The sequence below is a fragment of the Ovis canadensis genome, chromosome 23 (genome assembly GCF_042477335.2).
Source record: "Ovis canadensis isolate MfBH-ARS-UI-01 breed Bighorn chromosome 23, ARS-UI_OviCan_v2, whole genome shotgun sequence".
In the NCBI taxonomy this organism is placed as follows: Eukaryota; Metazoa; Chordata; class Mammalia; order Artiodactyla; family Bovidae; genus Ovis; species Ovis canadensis.
The window spans coordinates 35,322,805-35,350,263 of NC_091267.1; the positions used below are offsets into that span (position 1 = coordinate 35,322,805).

The 27,459-nt window shown below is 40.0% G+C and overlaps 1 protein-coding gene and 1 pseudogene across 4 annotated transcripts; one reads left to right on the top strand and one right to left on the bottom strand.

Annotated features, from left to right (window-relative positions):
* Nucleotides 1–6: 6 nt before the first annotated feature.
* Nucleotides 7–25,715, top strand: ZNF24 (zinc finger protein 24). 4 transcript variants are annotated; one of them, XM_069568732.1, is made up of 4 exons: nt 7–125; nt 1,991–2,489; nt 2,720–2,867; nt 4,773–10,362. In XM_069568732.1, exons 2-4 carry the CDS (start codon nt 2,070–2,072, stop codon nt 5,309–5,311), a joined length of 1,107 nt encoding a protein of 368 aa, XP_069424833.1. In that variant the 5' UTR covers nt 7–125; nt 1,991–2,069; the 3' UTR covers nt 5,312–10,362. The 4 variants fall into 4 exon arrangements, with proteins under 4 accessions (XP_069424833.1, XP_069424836.1, XP_069424835.1 ...); XM_069568735.1 differs by lacking the exon at nt 4,773–10,362 and adding an exon at nt 23,249–25,715 and having other exon boundaries at nt 21–125; XM_069568734.1 differs by having other exon boundaries at nt 75–805.
* Nucleotides 19,588–20,467, bottom strand: LOC138428071 (small ribosomal subunit protein uS2B-like; annotated as a pseudogene).
* Nucleotides 25,716–27,459: the final 1,744 nt, after the last annotated feature.

Below are 27,459 nucleotides of genomic sequence, written 5' to 3' on the forward strand. Positions count from 1 at the left end.
CCCCCCGCCTCCTGGGGCCCACAGACCGGAAGCAGTCCGCGCCGGGGGCTGCTGGGAAACGGCTCGTGAGCGGCGTTTCTGCGTCGGCCGAGGACAGCGAAGCGGCTGTGGTTCTCGAGCCCGAGGTTTGCGCGAGTTGGGGGGAAGGGTGTGAGAGACGCTGGCCTGGGGGCTGCAGACTGCTTGACAAGAGTCAGCGAAGAAGCCTGGCGGGAACCTTCCTCGGCTTCTCCCAGAGGCGTGGGGGACAGGCCGCGGTCTCCGTGCCCGGCACTTGTGGGACGGGCAAGGGAAGACGAAAAGCCAGATCGGGCTTTCAGCACCCTCGAAGAGTCCTCCATCCCTTGTGTCCTTCGGGACCCCCGACTTCCCCTCCCCCATCGGCCGGTTTTGTTCTATTTCGAGGCCCTGGCATCTCGCGGAGAATTCTGGGATTCTTCTCGGGCGGAGGTGGGAGTGGGCGGGCCTCGCGCGGGGCCTGCTGGGACTTGTAGTTCAGCTGGCCGCGGGCGGAAGTGCCGCGGCTCGTTTGCTGTTGTGGCCGGGTGGCATTCGGTCTGAGGAAAGCCGCCGCCGCGAGTGCAGGGAAAAGGGGCTGACGTCGTTGGGGTGGGGGCGCGGTTCGAAGCGGCACTCTACAGGAGTGCGTGGGGAGGTCACTTGGGACCGGGCTCTCCGCCCAAAGACGGTCGGGACCGCGGACCTGCGCTCCCCGCAACTCCTCACATCCCACCGCCAGAGTGCTGTTTGAGAACGTAAAAGGAAGAGAAATGTCTTTTCTGTAGAATGCTTGAGCCGTAGAAAGGTAGGGTCTTGGAATAGAAACAGATCTGTAGGCCAAAGCTACGTGTTTATAAGGCCGCCACACTCCAGAGTATTTAATTAAACTTGTGTGTATGTTACCTGATAAGATCTTTTCTGATTCCTAGTTTTGGTAGGGTTACAGGAAGTTTTTGGAAATTAGCTTTCGTATTCTGGGGCGTATATGGGTACATTGAGCAGCTGCGTGGCTCATTCTTAACGGGTGTTGTAGACAATGGCATGGGCATGACTGTGCAAATACCAAGGAAAGGATCAGAAATAGCACAAGGTTTCCATGAACGTAGTAGCTGGGGAGATTGTGAGTCATTCAGTGTCAGCGGAAGAATCTGCACCACAAAGGTGTTACGAGAGTTCTTTTTTCCCCCTAGAATTTGCTGATTAATGCCTGTCGTTCCTAATTTAAAGGTATTTATGGTGTGGAGGGTAACTGAAAAATAATTAAATTTTATGGCACATAGTGGTTCCTTTTTTCCAACATTATTATCTATTCCTGACCAAGTGAATTTTTTTAACGTGTATTTAAAGTCCTAGGAGTTCTTAAACATTTAAAAAATAACTGTTAAACGTTTTGTGAAAAAAAGTTTTTTTAACAGATAGTAAAAAAGCAGTCCCTGCTTTTGAGATGACCTAAGTGTGTCAAGGAACACCAGTATTGAATTGTAGATAATGTGTTCAAGGGTCAGATGCATTTAGATAACACTGAGAAGGGCTGGTTCTTAACTTGGATTCTTTTGATTGTTGAAATAGGTTTTGTTCATAGGTTGGCAAACTTTATCTCTAGAGGACCAGGGTAAATATTAGGTTTCTCATGCCCTATAGTGCCTATTGCAACTACTCAACTCTGCTATTGTAGTGTGAACAAATGAGTAAAATTATTTATGGAGACAGACGATTTAATTTCATGTCATTTTCACATGTAATGGAGTGTTCTTTTGATTTCTTTCCAACCATGTACAAGTGTGAAAACTATTCTTAGTGTACGCATTGTACAAAAATGGGCAGCTGGCCAGATTTGGTCATGAGCTGTAGTTTGCAAACTTCTAGTTCAGGTTATTGATTGGCATTTTTAATCTAGTAAAAGAACACATTTTTATTTCCTTTAATCAGTCTGTGTCCAGGTTCTTAGAATATTTAGTCATTTATAAATTTTTCATTTCTTGTGCCTCAGGAGTGCCTGTGAAGAAAACTGGGTATTTCCCTAAGGTATCTTGCCTTGATTGTCTTTCCTTGAAGTATCACAAATCAGGATGTCTGCACAGTCAGTGGAAGAGGATTCAATACTTATCATCCCAACTCCAGATGAAGAGGAAAAAATTCTAAGAGTGAAGTTGGAGGAGGATCCTGATGGTGAAGAGGGGTCGAGTATCCCCTGGAACCATCTTCCTGACCCGGAGGTTTTCCGCCAGAGGTTCAGGCAGTTTGGATACCAGGATTCACCTGGGCCCCGGGAAGCTGTGAGCCAGCTTCGAGAACTTTGCCGTCTGTGGCTCAGGCCAGAGACACACACAAAAGAACAAATCTTGGAGCTGGTTGTACTGGAGCAGTTTGTTGCCATCCTCCCCAAGGAGCTACAGACTTGGGTTCGAGAGCATCATCCAGAGAATGGAGAGGAGGCAGTGACGGTCCTGGAGGATTTAGAGAGTGAACTAGATGACCCTGGACAGCCAGTAAGTTTCCTGTTAGGAGTACTGGCGTAGCAGTATTCACAGCTTCTGAATTAGTTCCACTCAACTAAGTTAGAATTATGTTTATGCTTCCCCTCCCCCCCTTCATTATTTATGCTGCTTTGCCCTCTAGGCCTCTGCAGCATATGTTTTGTATGATTTCTTTGGTGTGTGTTTTAGTTTTGATTCTCATCAAATTCCTTCTCAACTGAACCAATTCCTATCATTTCCAGGTTTCTCTTCGTCGACGAAAACGGGAAGTGTTAGTGGAGGAGATAGTATCTCAAGAAGAAGCTCAGGGATTACCGAGTTCTGAGCTTGATGCTGTGGAAAACCAGCTGAAGTGGGCATCCTGGGAGCTCCATTCCCTAAGGCACTGTGGTGAGGACCGGAACTCCGTGTGGGCTGGAGAGTGAGAGTGTGGATCTTTTGTCCAGAACTCTGCATATTTTTACTGGGAGCAGGGAGGGAGAATAATCGCCTTCACCTGATTGCTTAGACATAGACACATTGTAGGATTTCTATTCTTATGTGATAACAGTTGGTTTGCTAACTTTGAGTCTTTTATTCTTCAACATAACATCATCAACCTTTTCTTTGCTTTTATGTCTTTCTTTGAAGGCCTGCCCATTTCTGGTGGGCATTTGACTTACTCTGAGCCATAACCCACCTCTGTGGCTTATTTGCCACCTGTTTCACATCCTTCCAGTCTCCTACCTAGTCTCTCTGGTATAATAAGCTTACTTCTTCAAATCTAGTTTTTTTTGTTATCACCAGAATCTTTTCGTATTTTCAGCTTTTTTGTTTTTTTCTTCAACATAAGTACAGAAAAATTAAATGGAAAGATCGTTCACTAATGCCATTCTTTCCCAGCATCTTGGCAGTTAATGCCACATACTTACTTATTTTGATACAATCCTGTATATTCCTAAACCTGCTAGATTTCTTTTTCATATTTATAGAAATTAAAATGAAATTTTGTTTGTGGCTGCTTTGGGCATCATTTCTTGAGGCAGTTGAAGGTAATGCTAGTGCAAGCCAGATGAGTTCTGAGTAGGCTGCCCCTCTGAATTATGGGGTGTTCTTCTGTGCAGTAAAGTTTGAGAAGCAGCATCTTTGGTTGTTGGAGGTGGCATCTTCCTGGGTGGCAAACTTCTCCTTTGCCTGAACTATAGAATAGACTTAATTCTTGCCTCTAAACTGTAGAATAGAATAAGTCTCACCTCATTTTAGCGTCTGGTCTTTACCACACTTGGGAACTAAATTCTTTCTGTGCCATTTGTCACCTTCACACTCACTCCTCTGTTATTCAAGTCTCCAGACCTCACTAATCTCCTCTGACTCTTCAGTGTCTCTTTGTCAGCCTTCTTTTCTGTCTCTTAATCATTTGTTACAGACTTTCTCACTATGTACAAGTTTTTGAGTGCTTCTGTTCACCCTTTAGTAACTGTTTATTCATCAAAGCTTGAAGTTTCAGGAAGGTCTTAGATGAGACTTGCTCATACCACTCCTGCCTATAGGTAGATGATGGTACCTCATGTTGGTAATTCAGGCTGTTCTTTCACTGTGCACATCTAACAGGCCTAGAAGTCACAGCTTATCTTAATACCATGACAAATACCAAATACAGCAAGTTGCTTTTACAGGAAAACTTCAGTCATTAAAAGAGCCTTGAATCTGGAAGTGTCATGTCCCAAGTTAACACAGGATGCTCCCAACTTACCTTCAGCTGCTTCTTGTTAGGACTGATGTATTCTCCTTGTAATCTAATCTTGGCTTTGACCTGCCTTGTCTTGCTCATTTTAGAAAAATTACTGTCTGATAGATTGGTTACTTACACTTTATATTTTGATATAATTTCTCCCTTTTTCAAAGCAAAACAGTGTGATTTCCTGATGGCAAATTTTGATTTATTTTTCTCCTGGCCTTAGCTGCATCTCTGTGTCTCCTAACAAACTTAGACTCTCTGAAACATCTGTGTTTTTTCCGCACTTTGATTTTTGACCACCATTGTGTAACCTACTCCCTGTGCTACCACTTACTAGGATACAGTCTTTTAATTCCTCATATGTTCCCATGCTCTCATCTCATTAACCTCATAATCAGTTGTTTTCATTTTTTTCTTTTTTGAGACTAGGCAGTATCATCACCAGTTTCATGGTGCTGTTTATAGACATATATAAGCTATTTACTTCTAGTTCATTTTTTTAAATATTTTTTTTTCTTCAGTTGTCTGTCCTCCCAGAATAGGAAGTAAGTGATATCTACATTTTCTGTTTATTTCAGATGATGATGCTAGGACTGAAAACGGAGCTCTAGCTCCAAAGCAGGAGATTCCTTCAGCAGGAGAATCTCATGAAGTTTCCGGCACTCTCAATATAGGTGTTCCTCAAATCTTTAAATATGGAGAAACCTGTTTCCCTAAGGGCAGGTTTGAAAGAAAGAGAAATCCCTCCCGAAAGAAACAGCATATATGTGACGAATGTGGGAAACACTTCAGTCAGGGCTCAGCCCTTATTCTTCATCAGAGAATCCACAGTGGGGAGAAACCCTATGGATGTGTTGAGTGTGGGAAAGCATTCAGCAGGAGTTCCATCCTCGTGCAGCACCAGAGAGTCCACACTGGAGAAAAACCTTACAAATGTCTTGAATGTGGAAAAGCTTTTAGCCAGAATTCTGGGCTTATCAATCACCAGAGAATCCATACTGGGGAGAAACCTTATGAATGCGTTCAGTGTGGGAAATCCTATAGTCAAAGCTCAAATCTTTTTAGACATCAGCGAAGACACAATGCAGAAAAACTTCTCAATGTTGTGAAAGTTTAAGAAATTTAAAAAAAAAGTCAGCACTCAGGTCTTTCTTCTGAAATGAAGACAAAATTAAAAACATGAAATGACATAGTTTTCCTATAGACTGTTAGAAAATCCACTGGGAAATGTAGAAAATCTTCACCCATTATTATTATCTTGAAAGGAATGGTGTCATACCTGCCTAGAAACTGAAATTTTAAACTTAATTCAGGTGTTAATGCCTAATCTTCCATGTGATATTTCTTATTATTTTTCCTAATGATGAACTACCTGATCTTTGTCCCTTTGTTACAAAGTTTGCTTCTTAGATACATTATTTGTGTTGGTCATCAAAATGTTCTTTGCAAGGATACATTCCCTTCTGCATTGAAAAGCAACATAAGAATCACAAAATCTGAAAACTGAAACCACTTTTTCCAAATTTACCTGTTTCCTTTTACCTAATTTGAATATGAGTTTTTGAAAATAGAAGATAAAAGGTGACCAAAAACCAGAGTGAAATGAGCCTTAAAACTCAGATAAGAAGTGACAGTTGATAAAACGTCAAAAAGTGAAAGGGACACCTAGATTGGGGAAGACTGACAAATACTTTGATCCAAGAATTAAAAATATATCAAGAATTTATTCTAGGTATAATTATCTGCCTGCTGGAAAACTCAAAAATAGCTCATCCTACCTGTAATTGAGAAGCAACCCACTCATGAAAATAATGTCTTCTCATGTATCATTAGAAAGTGAACAGTCTAAACAAACAGTTGTAAAGCTTTGAAGGTAGAAATTATAACACTAGGGGAGGATCTGTAGTGAATGGCAGTGTTGAAGGGCAAATGTAAACGAGTAATGGTCTGTCTTGACTTTTAGAAAACAGAAGACTTGAAGATCTAAGTCGTCGTTATTTTTCCTTCATTTTTGTTGAGGACAGGAAAATCCCTGATAGGTGAGGAACAAGGTATCAGGGTTTTGATTTTACTCTTTTGGTACAAAAGGGTTGAACACCAAGCTAACAGAGCAGCCATGCGTTTATTATTAAATTTTCTACCAACAAGGCACTGTGCTAGGTACTGTAACCCTGCCATGGGGAGGTAGGTATTCTTCCACTGTAAATCATTGGGGGTTGGTATAAAGCTGTTTCCTGTGAGTTAGCCTCTCCCCCCCGACCCCAGTCTAAGCAGTCCTGGGATGGGGGGTCACCTCTGAGATTCCTAGAGCCATAGTTCTCTTACCAGGGTGTTGTATTGGGGAAAGGAGGACTCAGCTCAAAGAGCTAGCCAGCTTGTCAGCAGTCTTCAGAGGTGAGTCCAAGATAATATCACAGTTTGGAAGTTTATGGGTCTTTTATTAAAAAAAAAACAAAAACTAATCAATCTCTAGTAGTATTGAGGTTGTACTTAACATATTAAGTTGAATGGATTGTTCTATTTAAAAAAGAACTAGGCTATTAACAACTAGTTTATTAATTGTCAGAGTTGGTGGAGCTTTTTTTAATTTTAAGTCTTAACACATTAAAAAAAATGTATAGAAGTAATAACATTGTAGTAGTAGGATTATATACTCCTTGGTTGAGAATCCCAAATACTGTGTTTCTGTTTAGTTGAAAACTCTGGAAGTTAAAATATATAGAATATGAGAAAAGGCTTTTTTATAGTGGGCATAATTGTGTGGAAAATGACCCATGTGAATAAAAATATTACGTATTTCCAGAGTTTTGGGTTACATCTGGTGCTTGGATCAAATTAAAAAATGGAAGGTGTGATTTGCATGAGCCTGTTAAAAAGCAGAGTAATAAATGCAAGGCTAGCTGGTGGAGAAGTGAGGCAGAATGGAGCTTGTTTATAGAATTTTTTGATAATTATAAGAAATGTGCTTTATAGATTAAGATTTATTGAAGTATAAATATGTAGTAATGATATAATGTATTTTAAGTTATACAAGAATATGTAGGGACTTTTGTTTGGGTCTTTTTCTCTTTGTGGCTGAGAGGAAACAAGTCAGTGTCCAATAAAGCTATGAATTCCTCTGCTCTAAGATAAACCGGTCTTGGGTTGATTGATTTATTTATAACTGGCTTCTTTCCAAGTAGGTTCTGAAGTGGCATATTTGGAATACTGCTGGGATGACAGAATTCTTTTATCAGAGTAGGTAAGAAAGGAGTAACCTCTTGGTGGCTAGAGTTTCATGGTTTTTTAGATCTTCTCTTTTCCTGTATACAAAGAAGCTTCCCTGAGGTACATTTGTCATAAATGCCAAAGATGTTTGGTGTAATGTGCGAACTTAGAAAAAAGTATTAGAGTTGGCAAATGTGAGTTTGTCTTGTCATCTCTGATACCTGTGTGTTGTTTAAGAAGGATTCTGAGACTAAGGCAAGGCTCTGGGGGGAAAATGGACTGGACCCCAGAAAACTGGGTGATGATACACATTAAAAGGAAATGATTGTCTTTGTAGTCCCTGTCTCTGGTTATCTATTCAGTGCTTTATGATTTCGTCTGGACTTTCATTGATGTCCACTCAGATGATCATAGTTGGCAATTCTGGGGGGTGCCCAGCCTTTGATGAAGTGGTGATCTAGCAATGCCAAGCAGTGGCATCTGTTGGGTTAGCAAATGAGCAGTCATTATTAAAGCAAGCAGACTGCTTATGCCTGATCAGTGGCCACTGAGCACTTGCTCATTATTGCAAAATTTTCTTTTGATTTTCTTGGAGGTTGAACTCTGCACATTCACACCCAGTTGGCACTTGATCATTTAGCAGTACGTCTGTCACATTTGTGTAAGTTGCAGGGAGGGTTCTATGTACTGAAATAATCTGCATGCCAGTCATTGGGTTAGACACCACCCATCTCCCTTAGATTTGTAGACTAGGAAAGCAAGATTTAGAGATCGTGTGGCTTGCATGTGGCCAGTTAGAGCTAAAACTCAAATCTAGTTCTGTGAACTCCAGGGGTTTTTTTTTTTTTTTTACAATGCAATGAATGATGGCTATTAAACCTTGACTGGTAAATTTTATGCTTTTATCTTATGGTTAGCAAATATAAAAGCTATTAAAACATACTTGTTTGACTTTTCTACAGTTCAAAAACACAAAATGAAAAAGGACATTTCTTTTTATGGTCTAAATTGACAAGTAACAATTATTTGGTTTGCTCTTCTTCCAGACTTAGGCATATACATAATTAAGCAAAAACTTGTTAATAGCTGACACTTGTCACTGTACACAGATACTGTTGGAAGCGCTTTACCATGGATTAACTCTTAATCCCCACACCGACCATATGAGGTAGGTACATACCCCCATTTTACATGTATGCACTGAAAATTGCCTCCTCTCCCTCCCACTTGGATGTAGACTTTTATTTTTTTATGGCTACATACTAACCCATTGCATCAATAACGCTATAACTGGGACTTCCCAGGCAGTCCAGTGGTTAAGACTGGGCACTCCCAATGCAGGGGGCACAAGTTTGATCCCTGATTGGGGAACTAAGATCCCACATGCCACACAGCACAGCCTAAAAAAATATGCTGTAACTTATTAGACAACCCCTATTGGTAGGTGATTTCATTAGTTCCATTTTCTTTTTCATTACAAAGAAAAGTAGAGTTAACATCCATATATATTTTGCTGCCTATGTGGGTATTTCTGTAGCGTAAATAGCCAGAAGCGGATTTATTGGGTCAGGAAATGTACATATTTAATGTTTGGAGAAATACCATGAGAAAATATTGTACCACTTTGCAACGCCATCACTAGTTAGAGTGCCTCTTTGCCTATATTCCCAACAGCCCTGAATCCTTCAATGTGTTTGCTCTTTTTTTTTGTTAATAAGGAGAATTATCTTTTTATACTTATTTGCGATTTGCAAATATACTTTTTATTTCCCATTGTGAATTGCATTTTCCCATTTTTAATTACGAAAATATAAATGACTACCATCTCAGTGTACAAGACTTTTATAAAGGAGCGAAGAGAGACCCTTTTCTCCATTTCCTATCACATTCCACTGCCCACAGTTGAGTATGCATTCATCTAATCTCCTTTACATAATTCCCATGTGAATATGCATATACATATAAATGCCATTTTTACATAAATAGGATATATATATGTATTGTTCTGCAGCTTGCTTTTTTGGTCTCGAAAACCAATCCTGAGGTCTTCAAATCTCCTTAATGGTTGAATAATATTCAGTACTATGAAAATACCATTATTTAACTGTTCCCTTATTTTTTCTTTTGCTCTTACATTGCCAAAGTAAACATCTCTTTCGTATCTTTATGCATGTGTGTGAATATTTTTTTAGAATGGAGTAGAAGGTAGATTGTTGGGTCTGTCAGATTGTTATCAGATTGTCTATCAGGGAACAATCAGATAGTAGACCCACCTTAGCCTTCCAAAAGGCCTTCATGACTTTCTGTTTTCACCAACTGTATGGAAAGTGCTCATTTCCCCATAAAGCTTTACCTGCACTTGATAATTTTTATCTGATGGGCAAAAAAGAAAAAAAGGATCATTTTACATTTTCCTGATGAATGGCAAGGTTAAGGTTGTTTTCATATATTTATTGGCAGTTTATAGTTTTATCATAGATAGTTTGTATCCTTCACCTGCTTTTCTGTTGAGTTATGTGGATATATGTTGTTTCTGTTCAGCATCTCTTTCCCTGTCTTGTGATAACAGAATATATATTGTGGGGAACCCATTCCCTGTGGCTTAGGTGAGTACATGACCAGGTCAGGCCTTCCTGAGTCCCACAGCTCCTTAGCCACAGTGATTAAAGAATGGGCATGTAACCCAAGTCAGGCTAAAGAATGCCCTCAACGGAACTTCTGCTGGAACTCTTGGAAAGAACGCTCAACAGAGATCCCACGAACTAAGGACTGTGTAAGCCTGAAAATTTGTACTATTGGAAAGAGTCTGAGGGGAAACTCAGAGGCTAGCAGAAAGGAATGAGAGCTAAGTTCTGATGTCATTTTTCTGGAGGCCCTAGATCCAGCTGTGCCTAAAGCCTGCCCTACCTCTGGACTTTAACGTTTTGTGAGCCAATAAAGTCCCTTTCTTGTTTAAAATAATTGAATTGGGTTTCTGTCCTGATTAATATAGGTTATTTGTATTTTCTTACTGATTTGTAGAAAACCTTTGTAATTTTAAATTCTAGACTTATACTTTATGCACTCCATAAGTTAATAAAATTAGCATGGCCTTCCATGATTTGGCCTCTGTCAACCTCTGCCATTTGTTATTACTATACTCTTGTCTACATCACACAGCACATACATATACTTTAAATTCCAACAATAACTAACACTGGTGTTGGGAATGTCTGTAGATAAAACACATCACACGGTCAAGTCCTTGGCATTTCTCTTCCCATCCTTCTTAACAGATTCATTAACTTGGGACCCAGACTGGGGATTACACTGCTGAGTGTATGCTCTACTCACCTCCAGCCATCACTCTTAGGGTGTTCCCCCCAAGCAACCCCTGTATGTGACTTGGAATGCCTTCCCATGTCCTCCATTCCCCCTCCTCCCCCCAGTGTGGTTTTCTGGGGTCCTTTTTAAAAAATTTTCAGGCCTGTGGATTTGAAGTTGCTCGGGCCCAAGACTGCCCTGGTATTTAAATCTGTTGCTTTTGGAAACTACAGGTGGCAGTAGGAAAAAGAGAAAGCATGTGATGAATGGTGAGGAGAAAATACACTAGGCGAGAAGAGACCACAAAACATCAAGCAGGAAATGGATTGCAACTTAGGTCATATAGGGAAGACTTCGCTAATAGTGAAGTTTGAGAAAAGATACCAGTAAATGTAAGGAAGCACTCAGACTCTGGAGGAAAGATATTCTAGGCATGGGAACAGCAAGTGTGAAGAACTTGATGTAGGAGCAGTGCCTGATTTGTTCAAGAGACAAGGCCAGTGGGGCTAGAGCAGAGTGAACATGGGTGAATGTAGTGGGTGAAACCAGAGAAAGTGGTTAAGGGTGGAGAGCAGGGCCAGATCATGGAATACTTGGTTAGCCATTGGCGAGAACTATGAATGAGATGGAAAACTCACAGGTTTTGGGCAAAGGAGTGTAGTGAGTAGGTGCTGAGACTAAAGTGTCCCAACTAGTTTCTTTAAATTCGTAAAAAATGTTTCTCTACATATTTTTATGTAAATCTATAATAGACAATATAAACTAATATATAGCTACATGAGAAAAGTGTAGAAATAAAAAGCATTCCAAAAGTAACCCGAGTCCACAACCCTAGTATTATCCCAGTAACAATTTTATGTTGTGTCTACACCTATAAAAATGCACTCTATATACCTGTCCCTGTCTCTACCTATTGTACTGTGTTTACAACAGAAAGAAAAATCTAGAAAGCAGTAGACGAAGTCCATATCTTGATTTCTTAATCTTAGTGCCACTTTTCCTCTTAACTGTGGATCAACTCTACTACCTGAGGCTGCCGTCTCTGTTGGGTCTAAGCTGCCCTCTCAAACCTCAGACATACTGTAGTAATCCTTACCTCTTGCATTATAAAGTTTTCCTCTCTGAATTTTTTGAATTAGCATGTAAATATCCTTTTATAAAACCATCACAAAATCCTTCAGACCAAGATGACTAAATCTAACCTGCTTGAGCAAGTACAATATTAGACAAAGCAAAGAATCAGAAGCAAAGAATAGGAGAGAGGAGATCCCTGAAATGGGAAATTTGAGGCAAATTTGGGGCTTCCCTGGTGGCTCAGATGGTAAAGAATCTCCAATGCAGGAGACCTGGGTTCGACCCCTGAGAAGGCAATGCAACCCACTCCAATATTGCCTGGAGAATTCCATGGGCAGTCCATCAGATCGCAAAGAGCGGGACACGACTAAGCAACTAGTCACTGCCTGTGGCCTTCCAGGCCACAGCACAGGGAGGGAGAACTCCAGCAGAACCTGGCAGTCTCCTTCAATGAGAAGATGGAGCAGGGGGCCCTGACAGGTCAAGGCACTAGCTTTTGCAGGGTGGAGTACCAAAGAGAAGTAAACGGAGATCTGCAGAGGGTCCTTCACAAGCATTCAGCTGAGTGAAAACTATCTGAGGTGGAGGAAAGAACCATCCAGAAGAATTAGTGGGGGAAATCACTGGAACTCACAATGGCCAGGAATAGTACCATCAGGCAGAGCAGAAAGCCTTAAAAGTGACAGGACATCTGTTAGAGCTGTGGTTCTCAAAAGAGGGCAGTTTTGGTGCCCACATACCTTCCCTGTCCCCCCACCCCCCACCCTGCAATCTCACAGGAGGCAATTGGTGATTTCTGGAGACAGTTTTGGTTTTCACAGCCAGAGGAGATGAACCTATACCGGCATCTAGTGAGTGGAGGCCAGAGATGCTGCTGCTGCTGCTAAGTTGCTTCAGTTGTGTCCGACTCTGTGTGACCCCATAGACAGCAGCCCGCCAGGCTTCCCTGTTCCTGGGATTCTCCAGGCAAGAACACTGGAGTGGGTTGCCATTTCCTTCTCCAATGCATTAAAGTGAAAAGTGAAAGTGAAGTCCCTCAGTCTTGTTCGACTCTTAGCGACCCATGGACTGCAGCTAAATGTTCTATTATGAATCATCTGGCCTTAAATGTCAATAGTGCTGAGGTTGAGAAACTCTGGGTCCAAAATGTAGTCTTACCTCCATAGGAGAAAAATGAACCCTAGACAACACTGCCTGAAAGATACTTAATAGCAAGACCTAATAGGATAAAACTGTTTAAGTAATTTAAACACATCCAAGAACAAAGCTCAAGAATATATATATATTAAAAATACTTAGCACCCAATAGCATACAATACACAATGACTGGCATCCAAGAAAAAATTGGGTAATTCATGTCATGCAAAGAAGCAGGAAAACGCAACCATAATAAGAAAAACCGCTCAAATTGATCCAGAAGCGACAATTAGACAAGCTCATTAAGACAGTTATTAAACTGTATTCCATATGATCAAGAAGATAAGGAAATATAGAACATGCTCAGTAGCGACATGAAATCTAAGAAAAACAACCAAATCAAGCTTTTGGAGATGAAAGCTACAATATCATTTTTTTTTTTTTAAAAAAAAGCACAGATGGGATTAATTGTGGATTAAACATAATAGAAAAAAAATTTACCGTAGGTAAGACATAGCAAAAATCATTCAAAATGAAAAAAAGGAAAACACTGAGAAAAAATGAACAGAGCTACAGTACAGTATTGGAAAAGGCAATGGCACCCCACTCCAGTACTCTTGCCTGGAAAATCCCATGGACGGAGGAGCCTGGTAAGCTGCAGTCCATGGGGTTGCTAAGAGTCGTACACAACTGAGTGACTTCACTTTCACTTTGCATTTTCATGCATTGGAGAAGGAAATGGCAACCCACTTCAGTGTTCTTGCCTGGAGAATCCCAGGGACAGCGGAGCCTGGTGGGCTGCCGTCTATGGGGTCCCATAGAGTCGGACACGACTGAAGCGACTTAGCAGCAGCAGCAGCAGCACAGTATCAAGCAGCGTAGTATGTACAACGGTAATTAGAGTTCCCAAAGGTGAGGGGAGAAAGGAACAAAGAAATATTTCAACAAATTATTTCTGGCACACAGGTTTTACAGGTAAATTTTTAGCCATTACATATATTAATAAAAGAAAAAAGTCTCCATTTAATTACTTCAGTTCCACTTTAAGAAACCACAATAAGAATAAATTAAGCCCAAAGTAAAGAGAAGAAAAGAAAGACTAGATTGGAAATCAATAGAATAGAAAACAAAAATAAGAAATCAATTTCTATACTCTCTTTAAACCAAAAGTAACTTTTTAAAAAGAACAAGATAAACTTATAAGCCAAACTGATCAGGGGGAAAAAAAAAAAAGATGCAAATTATATCAGGAATGAGAGGTGTGACATTACTGAATATTAAGCTGATTCTCCACACACAGAGTAGTAATGAAGTTTGCTAAACTCCACATGCTGGTTCCAATACCAACTTATTATTTGAGCTGTCAGCAGTATTTTGCATAATTGACATTTTCATTTGGCTTCAGGAACAACACACTTGGTTTTTCTCTACCTTGTGGGACATTTCTTCTCAGTCTCAATGGTGGTATTTCCTCAACTCTCTAGCCTTCAGTATGTTGGAGTGCCTGAGGGGTCAGCGTTCAAATCTCTGGTTTTCTACCTATGTTCTCTTCCTAGGATCTCATCTGGTCTTGAAGCGAAGCCGCTCAGTCATGTCTGACTCTTTGCGACCCTGTGGACTGTAGCCCGCCAGGCTCCTCTGTCCATGGGATTCTCCAGGCAAAAATACTGGAGTGGGTTACCATTTCCTTCTCCAGGGGATCTTCCTGACCCAGGGATCAAACCCAGGTCTCCCACATTGGAGGCAGACGCTTTAACCTCTGAGCCATGCAGGAACCTCTGGTCTTAGGTCTTTACAATTAGTACCTAGGATTCCAAAATCTGTATTCCAGCCTTGACCTCTTCTCTGAACTACAGGTTCATAAATCCCTTTGCCTACCAGATATCTCCACTTTGATGCCTACTTTAATCTGGGTTCCCAAGAAAACAGAGCCTAAAATTAAACCTTATTGTTAATTCTTTATTGCATGCCTTTGTGCTCAGCTGTGTCCGATTCTTTGCAACCCCCTGGACTGTAGCCAGCCAGGCTCCTCTGTCCTTGGGATTTCCCAGGCAAGAACTCTGGAGTGGGTTGCCATTTCCTCCTCCAGGGGATCTTCCTGATCCAGGGATGGAACCTGGGTCTCCTGTGTCTCCTGCATTGGCAGGTGGGTTCTTTTCCTTTATTGGGGTGGTGCAATCTCAGAACATGACTGAAGGTAAATGGGTAGTGAGGCAGGGAAAAAGAAAGGTACAAGTGGGTGTCACTCTGTGTCTACAGTCAAGGCACAGCTGTTTGCATAGTTTCACTGTCTTCAGAGTGCATGTGGTATGAACTAGGTCATCTCACCATGGGGTGGGAGGAAGGAGATGACTTTTCTTCAGGCTCCCCTCAGTTTCCACCAGAGAACATCAACGCCACACTCCCAGGTGGTATCCTTGAGCCCCTCCAGCAGCAGCCACTGAGAAGTCAGGATCCAAGACAGCACAGCAGCACAGGGGGAGTGTTGGGCCAGAGATCCAGGGGGAGTCAGTTGCTCCCTCCACTTGCAGCCTGGCGCTGCAACCGCAAGGTGGATGGTGCAGGCAGTCTTCTTAGAGGGTCATCAGTATCAAAGAGCAGAAACCCTGGCCCTGCAAATAGGCTTATAAATGGGGCTTGGAACAGTGATTCATTAGGCATCTTCAACCTAACATGCCCCAATCAAACTTTTAATTTCTCACCAAACATGTATCTTATATTGCCATCTTATAAAGTGGCAATTTTATCCTCCCAGTTGTTCAGGCCAGAGCTTCCTCATCTCCCTGCTTTACTCAGTTCCCCACAAGGCAGCCAGATCACAGAAACCAGACTATACCATTTCTCTGCTCAAAATCCTCTTTCTCCTTGCTATGAATGTCAAAGGAACACTGTGCCTGCAACTTCAGTTCAGTTGCTCAGTTGTGTCTGACTCATTGCAACCCTATGGACTGCAGCATGCCAGGCCTCTCTGTCCATCACCAACTCTCAGAGTTTACTCAAACTCATGTCCATTGAGTCAGTGATGTCATGCAACCATCTCATCCTCTGTCGTCCCCTTCTCCTTTTGCCTTCAATCTTTCCCAGCATCAGGGTCTTTTCAAATAAGTCAGTTCTTCCCATCAGGTGGCCAAAGTATTGCAGTTTCAGCTTCCTTCTCATCCTCTTTTAATTACATGGCTGCAGTCACCATTTGTAGTGATTTTGGAGGCCCCCAAAATTAAGTCTGTCACTCTTTCCACTGTTTCCCCATATACTTGCCATGAAGTGATGGGACCAATGCCATGATCTTAGTTTTCTGAATATTGAGTTTTAAGCCAAAATTTTCACTCTTCTCTTTCATTTTCATCGAGAGGCTCTTTAATTCTTCTTTGCTTTCTGCCATAAGGGTGGTGTCATCTGCATATCTGAGGCTATTGCTATTTCTCCTGGCAACACTGATTCCAGTTTGTGCTTCATCCAGCCCGGCATTTTGCATGATGTACTCTGCATATAAGTTAAATAAGCCGGGTGACAATATACAGCCTTGACATACTCCTTTCCCAATTTGGAACCAGTCTGTTGCTCCATGTCCAGCTCTGACTGTTGCTTCTTGACCTGTATACAGATTTCTCAGGAGGCAGGTCAGGTGGTCTGGTATCCCCATCTCTTTCAGAATTTTCCACAGTTTGTTGTGATCCACACAGTCAGAGGCTTTGGCATAGTCAATAAAGCGGAAATAGATGTTTTTCTGGAACTCTCTTGCTTTTTCCATGATCCAGCGGATGTTGGCAATTTGATCTCTGGTTCCTCTGCCTTTTCTAAAACCAGCTTGAACATCTGGAAGCTCACAGTTCATGTATTGCTGAAGCCTGGCTTGGTGAATTTTGAACATTACTTTACTAGCATGTGAGATGAGTGCAATTGTGTGGTAGTTTGAGCATTCTTTGGCATTGCCTTTCTTTGGAATTGGAATGAAAACTGACCTTTTCCAGTCCTGTGGCCACTGCTGAGTTTTCCAAATTTGCTTGCATATTGAATTCAGCACTTTCACAGTATCATCTTTCAGTATTTGAAAGAGCTCAACTGGAATTCCATCATCTCCACTAGCTTTGTTCGTAATGATGCTTCCTAAGGCCCACTTGACTTCACATTCCAGGATGTCTGGCTCTAGGTGAGTGATCACACCATTGTGATTATCTGGGTCATGAAGATCTCTTTTGTATAGTTCTGTGTTTTCTCGCCATCTCTTCTTAATATCTTCTGCTTCTGTTAGGTCCATACCATTTCTATCCTTTATCGAGCCCATCTTTGCATGAAATGTTCCTTTGGTATCTCTAATTTTCTTGAAGAGATCTCTAGTCTTTCCCATTCTACTGTTTTCCTCTATTTCTTTGCACTGATTGCTGAGGAAGGCTTTCTTATCTTTCCTTGCTATTCTTTGGAACTCTGCATTGAAATAGGCGTATCTTTCCTTTTCTCCTTTACCTGCAAAGTAAGTTGTCTGCAACTTACTCTTAAACAATCCAGGAAAAAAAAATTAAAAAAATATATATAGATATATCTGGGTAGATAGAGTAGGTAGGTAGATAATGATAAAGCAAATGTGATAAAATGATATTTGGGGAATCTGGGGGAAGCACATATAGGAATTCTTTGTACTCTTCTTGCAACTTTTCTGTAAGTTTGAAATCTCAAAATGCAAATTTAGAAAAAACAGTAGCCCTGAAAGAGAGAGAGCAAATTACTAAAAGGAAATCAGGTAAGGTGCTATTATTGAGAAATTTGGGGGCAGGGAGAGAGAGGAGGAATATTGAGAAAGCAATTATAAATATCCCTTATAGCCATATTTAAAATGAAGATGTAGAGCTATATTTATGATAAAGGAATATTTCTGGTACAACAATGGAAAATTTTTCATTTGCCACTGTCAATATGATTTTTAGAACAAAGTACACATATATGTAGTATGGCACTCATCAAAATACTCGGTCTACTCTCCATCAGGTGGCCAAAGTATTGGAGTTTCAGCTTCAGTATCAATCCTTCCAGTGAATATTCAGGGTTGAGTTCCTTAGGGTTGACTGGTTTGATCTCCTTGCAGTCCAAGGGACTCTCGAGTCTTCTCCAATACCACAGTTCAAAAGTATCAATTCTTTGGTTCTCAGCCTTCTTTATGGTCCAACTCACATCTGTACATGACTACTGGAAAAACCATACCTTTGACTATACAGACCTTTGTCAGCAAAGTGACGTCTCTACTTTTTACTATGCTGTCTAGGCTTGTCATAGCTTTTCTTCCAAGAAGCAAGTGTCTTTTAATTTCATGGCTACGATCACCATCCTCAGTGATTTTGGAGCCCAAGAAAGTGTCACTGGTTCCACTTTTTCCCCTTCTATTTGCCATGAAGTGATGGGACCAGAGCCATGATCTTAGTTTTTTGAATGTTGAGTTATAAGCCAGCTTTTTCACTCTCCTCTTTCACCTCATCAAGAGGTTCTTTAGTTCCTCTTTGCTCTCTGCCATTAGAGTGGTATTATCTGCATATTTGAGGTTGTTGATTTCTCCCAGCAATCTTGATTCTAGCTTGTAATTCATTCAGCCTGGTATTAGTGTAAGTGATAAATGATATTGTATAGATTCAATCTGCCTGCCAGAGAAATGAAATGAAATGAAATGAAATGAAATGAAATAAAAGGGCTTCCCTGGTAGCTCAGAGGTTAAAGCATCCATCTGCAATGCGGGAGACCTGGGTTTGATCCCTGGGTCGGGAAGATTCCCTGGAGAAGGAAATGGCAACCCACTCCAGTATTCTTGCCTGGAGAATCCCATGGACGGAGGAGCCTGGTGGACTATAGTCTATGGGATTGCAAAGAGTCGGACATGACTGAGCGACTTCATCTCTTCATTCAGCCTGGTATTAGTGTAAGTGATAAACGATATTGTATAGATTCAGTCTACCTGCCAGAGAACTGGATCCCAATTCTTTGAAAGATTGCTTTTAATGTGCCTTGGAGGCTCAGCTGCAGCTCGACAGCTGGAATGATCAAAGGCCTGAAGGGTGTTCTAGCGGAATGTGGAGAGATGGGTGTGTCAACATTCTTGGGAAAGCTGGCCTCTTGTTCTAGTTTCAGAAAGGAAATCTTCCTCTGTAAGGAACATAATCCACAGCTTCCATAAAGTTAGTTGGGTAATGTATGGTCTATTACCTTAAAAAGATTGTGTGAGATTTTTTTTTTTTCATTTACTGTCTGGAAGTATCCCTTGCTGAGATGTCTGGCTTAGAATATTCTTTATAGGAAAATTTTAAATTACAGATAATGTCCTTAATAGACATAGAGCTATTCAAATTTTATATTTCTTATTATGTTAATTTTAGATTAATTTTATTATTTTCAGGTAAAATTATTAATCATATCCTTCATATTACCCCTGTAATGGCTGTAGATCTGTGCTGACAGCCACTTTTGCATTCCTTACATTGACATATGGGACTTTTCTCTCTTTCTTGATTAGTTTTGCTGGGAGAATATCAGATTTATTCTTTTCCCAAAAATGAGCCTTTGGCTTTATTTTCTTTTCAAAGTGTTTGCTTTCTAGTTCATTAATTCATGCTCTACTATTTCCTTCCTTCTCTTTTTTTTAAAAAAAACTTTATTTTCCCTCAACTTAATTTCCATGTTCTATTTAAAGTCTATGAGAGAGTGGTTTAAAACCACTCAGTGGTCTTCCCTCCTCATTCCTGAGCAGTGGGAGCTGCGTACTCCAGTCTTCAGGAGGGACTGCTGAGTAGGCACCCAGGGCACCTGTACGCTGCACACCAGTCTGGGATCTCAGGTTGAGCAGCAGTAAACTCAGGAGCTAGAGCTGTCCACTCACACTGAAATGCCTCTTTGGTCACAGCCTTTTGAGCAGCAGCCTGCTCCTCCTCTTCAATCTCTTCTGGGTCTGTGTGGACGCTGAGATCAGGTGTGACCTCCTGTGGGTGTTCATGAGAGATGGTGCCATGCATGTGTACAACTTCCTAGGCCAGCACCCGTCACAGACCCACTGAGTGAGCTCCCTTGTTGTTGGAGGAAATGGCAATGCCCACAGAGCGGAGTTGAGTCTGAGTTACACAGAGCAGTGGTAGGCAGGTTAACGTAAGAGGCCTCTGTGAGAGGCTAGTGCGTGGCCCTAGGATCAGCAACCACCGGAAGTCCCCACTCCCAGAAGACTGCCTGGATCTGGTGAGTGAAATCTCCAGGACTGACACAGTCAGCAACAGGAATGGCCTTGGGGCAGCAGCAAACTTCAGCACAGCTTGGTGGCCAGTATATCTGGAGGACAGGACACTGACATTAGCCGAGTTTTCAGTGGGATCAATGGCATGGCACAAGCTGCCAGAACTTTCTCCCACATTCTCTTCAGATTTATGAGGTAGACACCATCACTTTTTCCTTTTGTAGATTCACTGTTCCATTTGGAAGTCAACCTAAGTGCCTCCTAAATGGGTTCCTTATGTAAGGATTTTTCTTTCTAAAATAGTTTAATTAATTTTTATTTGGCTGCACCAGATCTTTGTTGCAGTGGCATGCAGGATCTTTAGTTGTGGCATGTAGGATCTAGTCCCCTGACTAGGGTTTGAACCCAAGCCCCCAGCATTGGGAGCATGGTATCTTAGCCACTGCGCCACCAGGAAGTCCCTATGTAAGGAATTTGAGGACCTCTTCTTCTTTCTTTTGCAGGACATAAAGGGCTCTGGATATTGTGAGTATTTTTCTTTAAATTATGATGAGAAACCAGAACAACCCATATGAATCTCTCTCTACTTTCCTTTGGGGCTTCCCAGGTGGCTCAGTGGTAAAGAATTCACCGGCAAAGCAGGAGATGCAGGTTCAACCCTGGGTTGGGAAGAGCCCCTGGAGAAGGAAACGGCAACCTGCTCCGGTATTCTTGCCTGGGAAATCCCATGGACAGAGGAGCCAGGTGGGCTACAATCTATGGGGTCACAAAGAGTGACTAAACAGCAATAACTACTTTCTTTAGATTTACTTGGTATTCTTTTTCTAACTTCTGGTGATGGAGATTCAAACCACTGAATTTTAGCCTTTCCCTCTCCCCCTAAAACATGCACTGAATGCTATACATTTCTTTAATCAGGACTTTAGTTGTATCTTACTTTATTTTTGTGGATAAAGTTGTATTTCACTTAATCCAGATAAAAATACATTCTAATTTCCATTGTGTTTGTTTCTTTTACCCATGGGTAATTTGAATTTTCTTAATTTTCAAAGATTTGGAAATTTAAAAAATGTTTATGCTGTTGATTTCTAGCTAGTTTTATTGTTTTATGAAAACATATGCTAAGTATGCTAGTAAGTAGTCACTAACCAGATGTAACTGTATAAATTAATTAAAATAAATACAATACAGTTCATTAGTCACATAATTTAAGTGCTCAGTAGCCACACGTGGCTAGTGACTACTGTATTGATTCTGGTGTCTACTGTATTGAACAATACAGATGGAACACAGAAAATTCTGTTGTATAGCCTGACTCTAAATGATTTCAATCTAACAAAGTTTGTTGAGGCTTGCTTCACAAACCAGCATATGCTCAGTTTTGGAAAATGTTCTCGGTGCACGTAAAAAGAATCAAGTTTCCTGCCATTACTGGTTGCACTGTTATCTATGTGTCCGTTAGGTGAATTTATTAATCATATTGTCCAAATATACTATATTCTTGGACATTTTTTCCTGCTTGTTCTCTTTCACTAAGAGATTTGTGTAAGTCTCCTACTAAAATTGTAGATTTACCTTTCGCATTTTAGTTTTGTCAATTTTAGCTTTATATACTGTGAAGCAAAACTGTTAGGTGTATACACATTTAGTATATTTCTATTTTCTTGGTAAACTGACTCATCAACAGTCTTCTGGGAGTGGAGACTTACGGTGGTTACTGATCCTAGGGATGCCCACCAGCCTCTCACAGAGGCCTCTGTTCATTTTATCTCTGGTAAGACATTTGGTTTACAGTCTACTTCTTGTCTAATACTGGTATAGCTATTAGCACCTTCTTTTGGTTAATGTTTGAATGAAGTATCTTTTTCCGTACTTGTATTAATATTTGAAATTTCCTGGATTTTGATAGTTGTGCTTGTATGTGTGCTAAGTTACTCCAGTTGTGTCTAATTCTTTGCAACCCCATGAACTATAGCCCTCCAGGCTCCTCTGTCTATGGGATTTCCCAGGCAAGAATACTGCAGTGGGATGCTATGCCCTCCTCCAGGGGATCTTCCCAACCCAGGGATCAAACCCTGCAGCGTATATCTCCTGCATTGATAGGCAGGTTCTTTACCCACTGAGCCCCTTGGAATCTCCTTGATAGTTGTATCTCAAGTAATATGATTAAAAAAAATTCTAGTCAAGAATGTTTGTCTTGTGTCCACTTGCATGTAACATGGGCTTCCCAGGTGGTGCTAGAGGTAAAGAAACCAGTTGCCAATACAAGAGATGTAAGAGACATGGGTTCAATCCCTGGGTTAGGAAGGTCCCATTACTGGTGTATTTGGGCTTACATATCATGCTCCTATTTGTTTTCTATCTATATTCTTTTTCTCTTGCTGCCTTCTTTAGGATTAATCAAGTTTTTATTACTCCATCTTACTTTTTGTTAAATTCTTAGTTATATTCCTCTTTTACTCTAGAGATCACAACACGCATCCTTATTTATTGGAACCTAATATAAATTAGTACTTCTACCATCTTCCTGAGAATGTACTTAGATCCTGACTTTAGGCATTCTTACCTTTTCTTATAGTCAATATTTGTTTAGATTTACCTTCAGATTTATACTTTCCATGGCTCTTCATTTTTCCTTAAGTGTTCTTCTCTTGTGCCTGAAGAGCTTCTTTTAGTATTTTTTGAGTCTGTGAGCAATGAATTCTCTCCTTTTTATTTGTCTGGAAATATCTTTACATTGTCTTTACTTTTGAAAATTATACTTCCAAGATACCTCACTATCTTCCGGCTTTATGTTGAGAAGTTAAGCCTCAGTCTAGTCATTGCTTCCTTGAATATAACGACTTCCCCCCTTCTTAAGATTTTCTCTTTTCTTTGGTACTATGTTAGGTATGATGATATCACCAGCTATACTTTCTTTGCAGTTTTTGGTGTCTGCGGTGCTCTTTTAATGTATGGCTTGATTATTCATGAGCACTGGAAAATTCTTGACCAGTCTTTAAATACAGCCTTTGTGCCATCATCTCTTATTTCATTGAGATTCAAATTTTGTGTATGTTAGGACTTTCTGATGACTTAGTAGCTAGCTCAGTTCAGGCGCTCAGTCATGTCTGACTCTTTGTGACCCCACAGCTTAGTAGCTAAGTTGTGACCCATTGGAAAAGACCTTGATGCTGGGAACGATTGATGGTAGGAGGAGAAGGGGTTGACAGAGGATGAGATGGCTGGATGGCATCACCAGCTCAATGAACATGAGTTTGAGCAAACCCCAGGAGATACTGAAGGACAGGGAAGCCTGGCGTGCTGCAGTTAGCAACTGAACAACAAGACCTTTTTACCATAGCAGGTATGTATGATTCCTATGCTCTCTTCTGTATCTCCTATAACTTTTTTTTCTTCCATGTTTCAGCCTTGGTGTTTTCTACTTATGTATCTCTCACTAACTTCCATTTCAGTGTATCCAATCTGCTGGGTACACCATGTAAGTGGGATCATAAAATATCTGTCCGTGTCTGGCTTATTTCCCTTAGCATGATGTCTTCAGTGTTCCTCTATGACATAGTGTGTATCAAAATTTCCTTTCTCTGTAAAGCTGAGTAATATTCTACTGTATTTATATACCACATTTTGTTTATTCATTGTCTGTCCATGGACATTCAGATTGTTTTCAGCTTTTGGCTATTGTCAGTAATGCTGCTGTGATCAGTAAACAAATATTTGAGTCCCTTCTTCCAACCATTCTGTGTCTATACCCAGAAGTGGAATTACTGGATCATATTGTAGTTCAGTGTTTAATTTTTTGAGGACCCACGATACTGTTGCCTACAGTGGCTACACCATTTTACATTCCCATCAGCATTGTGTAAGAGTTCCAGTTTCTCACCAACAATATTATTTCCTTACTTCCTTCTATCCCTCCTTCTTTCCTTTCTTAATGGCTATCCTAATAGGTATAGAATATCTCACTGAGGTTTTGGTCTGCATTTCCCTAATGATTAGTGATATTGAGTATCTTTTTATGTGCTTTTTGACCATTTTTATAACATCTTTGGAGAAATGTCTATTCAAGCCACTTGACCAATTAAAAAGATCTGGTTAATTATTGTTGAGTTGTAGGGGTTCTTTATATATTCTGAATATTAATCCCTTATTTGTAAATCAATGGCTGTTTCATGTTGATGTTTGGTAGAAATGAATGTAATACTGTACAGCAATTATCCTTCTATTAAAAATAAAAAAAATTTTAAATCCATCTGTATATGATTTGCAAATATTTTCTCAAATTCTATGGATTTCCTTTTTCATTCTTATAATAGTATCCTTTTATGCATGTTTTAAATTTTGATGAAATCCACTTAATTCATTTCCTCTTATGTTGTCATATCCAAGAAATCACTGACAAATCCAATTTCCTCCATGTTTTCTTCTAAGAGTTTTGTAGTTTTAGTTCTTATGTTTAGGTCTTTGATCGATCTTGAGTTAGTTTTTGTACATGGTGTAAGGCAAGGGTCCAAATTCATTCTTTTGCTTGTCAATATGCAGTTTTCCCAATGTCGTTTATCAAGAAAACTGTCTTTTTACACATTGAATGGTCTTGACACCCTTGTTGAAAATCATTTGAGTATTTATGGGAGGGTTTATCTCTGGGCTCTCTATACTATTCCATTGGTCTATGCATTTGTCTTTATGCCAGTAGGACACTGTTTCTATTACTGTAGTTAAGTTTCAAAATCAGGAAGTGTGGGACTTCCAACTTTGTTCTTCCTCAAGGTTGTTTTGGCTATTGAGGGCTCCTTGATATTCCATGTGAGCTTTAGGATGGATTTTTCTGGGTCTGAAAAAATTGTTGTTAGGGTTTTGATAGGGATTTCACTGAATCTGTAGATTTCTTTGGGTAGTATTTACTACTCTCTGTTACTTGATGTATTTAACACCATGGAGTGTCTTCATTTGTTGGTGTCTAATTTCTTTCAGAACATTTTGTAGCTTTTAGTGTATAAGTTTTTTGTTTCCTTGGTTAATTTTTTAATGTACTTAATACCATGGGATGGCTCTTCATTTATTGGTGTCTACTTTCTTTCATATGTTTTGTAGATTTTAGCATGTCTTTTGTTTCCTTGGTTAAGTGTATTCTTCAGTATTTTATTCTTTTTGATGCCACTGTAAATGGAATTGCTTTTTTCAGGTTGTTTATTGTTAGTGTATAAAAACACAACTGATTTTTGCATGTTGATTTTGTACCCTACAACTGTGCTAAATTGATTTGAGTTCTAACAAGTTGTGTGCATGAGACTTTAAGGATTTTCTGTATGTAAGATCGTGTTATCTACAAAGAGATATCATTTTAATCCCTCCTTTATTTTTCTTGCTAGTTGCTGTGGCTAGGAGTTCCAGTGCTATATTAACATGGCAAAAGCAGGCATTCTTATTCCTCTCAGAGGAAACGTTTTCAGGGTTTCACCACTGAGTACATGTTAACTATGAGTTTTGTATGTATGGCCTTTATTATTATCCAGGTATTATTCCGAGATTGTTGAGTGTGTGGGTTAAGTCATGAAAAGGTGTAAAATTTTGTCAAATAAATTTTTTTTTGCATTGAGATGATCATGTGGTTTTTACTCTTTACTCTCATAATATGATGCATTACATTGGTTCATTTTCATATGTTGAACCATCCTTGCATGTCAGAAATAAATTCCACTTGGTCTTGGTGTATAACCCTGTTAATGTGCTATTGAATTCTGTTTGGTAATATTCTGTTGAGGGTTTTTGCATCAATATTTATAGGAGATATTGATCTGTAGTTTTCTTATAGTATCTTTGTCTGGCTTTGATATCAGGTTGATTCTGGCCTCATAAAATGAGCTTGAAAACATTCCCTCCTGTTTTTTGAAGGAGTTTGAGATGGATTGGTGTTTCTTCTTCAAATGTTTGGTAGAATTCAACAGTGGAACCATCTGATTCTAGGCTTCTCTATGTCAGGAGTTTCCTTACCAGCTATGGTTATATTCACATTTCCTATTTTTGATGATTCAATTGGCAAGTGTGATTCAGACTGTGATAGTAGATATCTGAATCTTCCAGGGTCCTCTGGTTAGATTTCTTGGCCTTTTGTCTCGCCAGTTTGAGAATCAGCAAATGCCAGGGGAATCAACTGGAATAAAATAGCAGGCCTAACTCTGTTTTCCTTCCCTTTTTACTTTATATACTTCACTATTGTTTAAATTTTTACAAGTAGTGTTATTTTTGTAACTCAGAAATGACCTAGTGAGCAAGTAGATTTAGAAAACTGGGGGAGAATGAGGGATGTAGGTTGGCTACCAGTTATTTTATCTGGATGGCAAGGTGTTTAGTAAGGAATTCAGGAGGATGATATCATGTGTGTCAAGTTTATGAATTTTAAGTTTACCTGTAGAACACTAGATAGTAAATGTGTAGTAAGCAGCTGGTTCTTAGTGTTTATCCTCAGGAAAAATAGCTAACCTTCAGATATAAATTTTATCATTGTATTTTCTTAACTTTTAAAACTCCCCCAAACAGATGATAATCAATTATATGCTTTTCCCCTCCTACTCACTTCTCACTTCACCCCCACTCATTCTCAACCTATCATCACGTCTATGCCATTTAGCTCCTCTACTTCTGGGCCTCGTGGTTGTATTTCTAGACTTCCAAAATGGTTTTCCTTTCTGCTCTTTCTTCCTTTTTAGACTTTTCTGAAAGCAAGATGACGATCATGCCATTCCCTGCTTCACAGATCTTAATAGCTTTCCACTACCTTGAGAGCAATATGCAGAAATATGAAATCTATTCCAACCATACCCACTTTTGTTTTACAGATGACACCAACTCCAGAAAGTTGAAGTGTCTGCTTATTTAGCATCACACTTAACCATCTTTTCTCCTACTTAATTTTAATTTCCACTTTATTCTTACTCTTTTAAGTACATGTTTCAGTCATTATTTTCTTTAACACTTAAGCACAAGGGCATCATTCTTTCTTCAGTAGCACTCACTGCAGTGTCTGACACTGAATATTTATTGAATTAGTGACTAAGCACCATACTCTACATCATTTTTTGTATTTTCTCACTTCTGTGCCTTTCTTGACTATTCCCTCCCAGCCCATATGTCTCTACTCCCATCCTTCAAAACTCAAATCTTGGGAACTCCACAAAGCTTTTCCTTTTTTTCCAATCACAATTGAACCCTCCCTCCTGTGAGCTCTTATAAGCGTCTTATCTACCTTAATGATTCTATTGAGCCATGTTTTCTACATATGTCAGCCTTTATCACCATACAATTCATGACTTCTGGGGACAGTGTATTCTTTGTGTATACTA

Excerpts from the sequence above, each read along its gene's own strand:
- ZNF24 (XM_069568732.1), top strand. The coding sequence starts at position 2,070 with ATGTCTGCACAGTCAGTGGAAGAGGATTCAATACTTATCATCCCAACT. Across the intron at positions 2,490-2,719 it reads TAGATGACCCTGGACAGCCA|GTTTCTCTTCGTCGACGAAA; the intron begins GTAAGTTTCCTG and ends TATCATTTCCAG. Across the intron at positions 2,868-4,772 it reads CCATTCCCTAAGGCACTGTG|ATGATGATGCTAGGACTGAA; the intron begins GTGAGGACCGGA and ends TGTTTATTTCAG.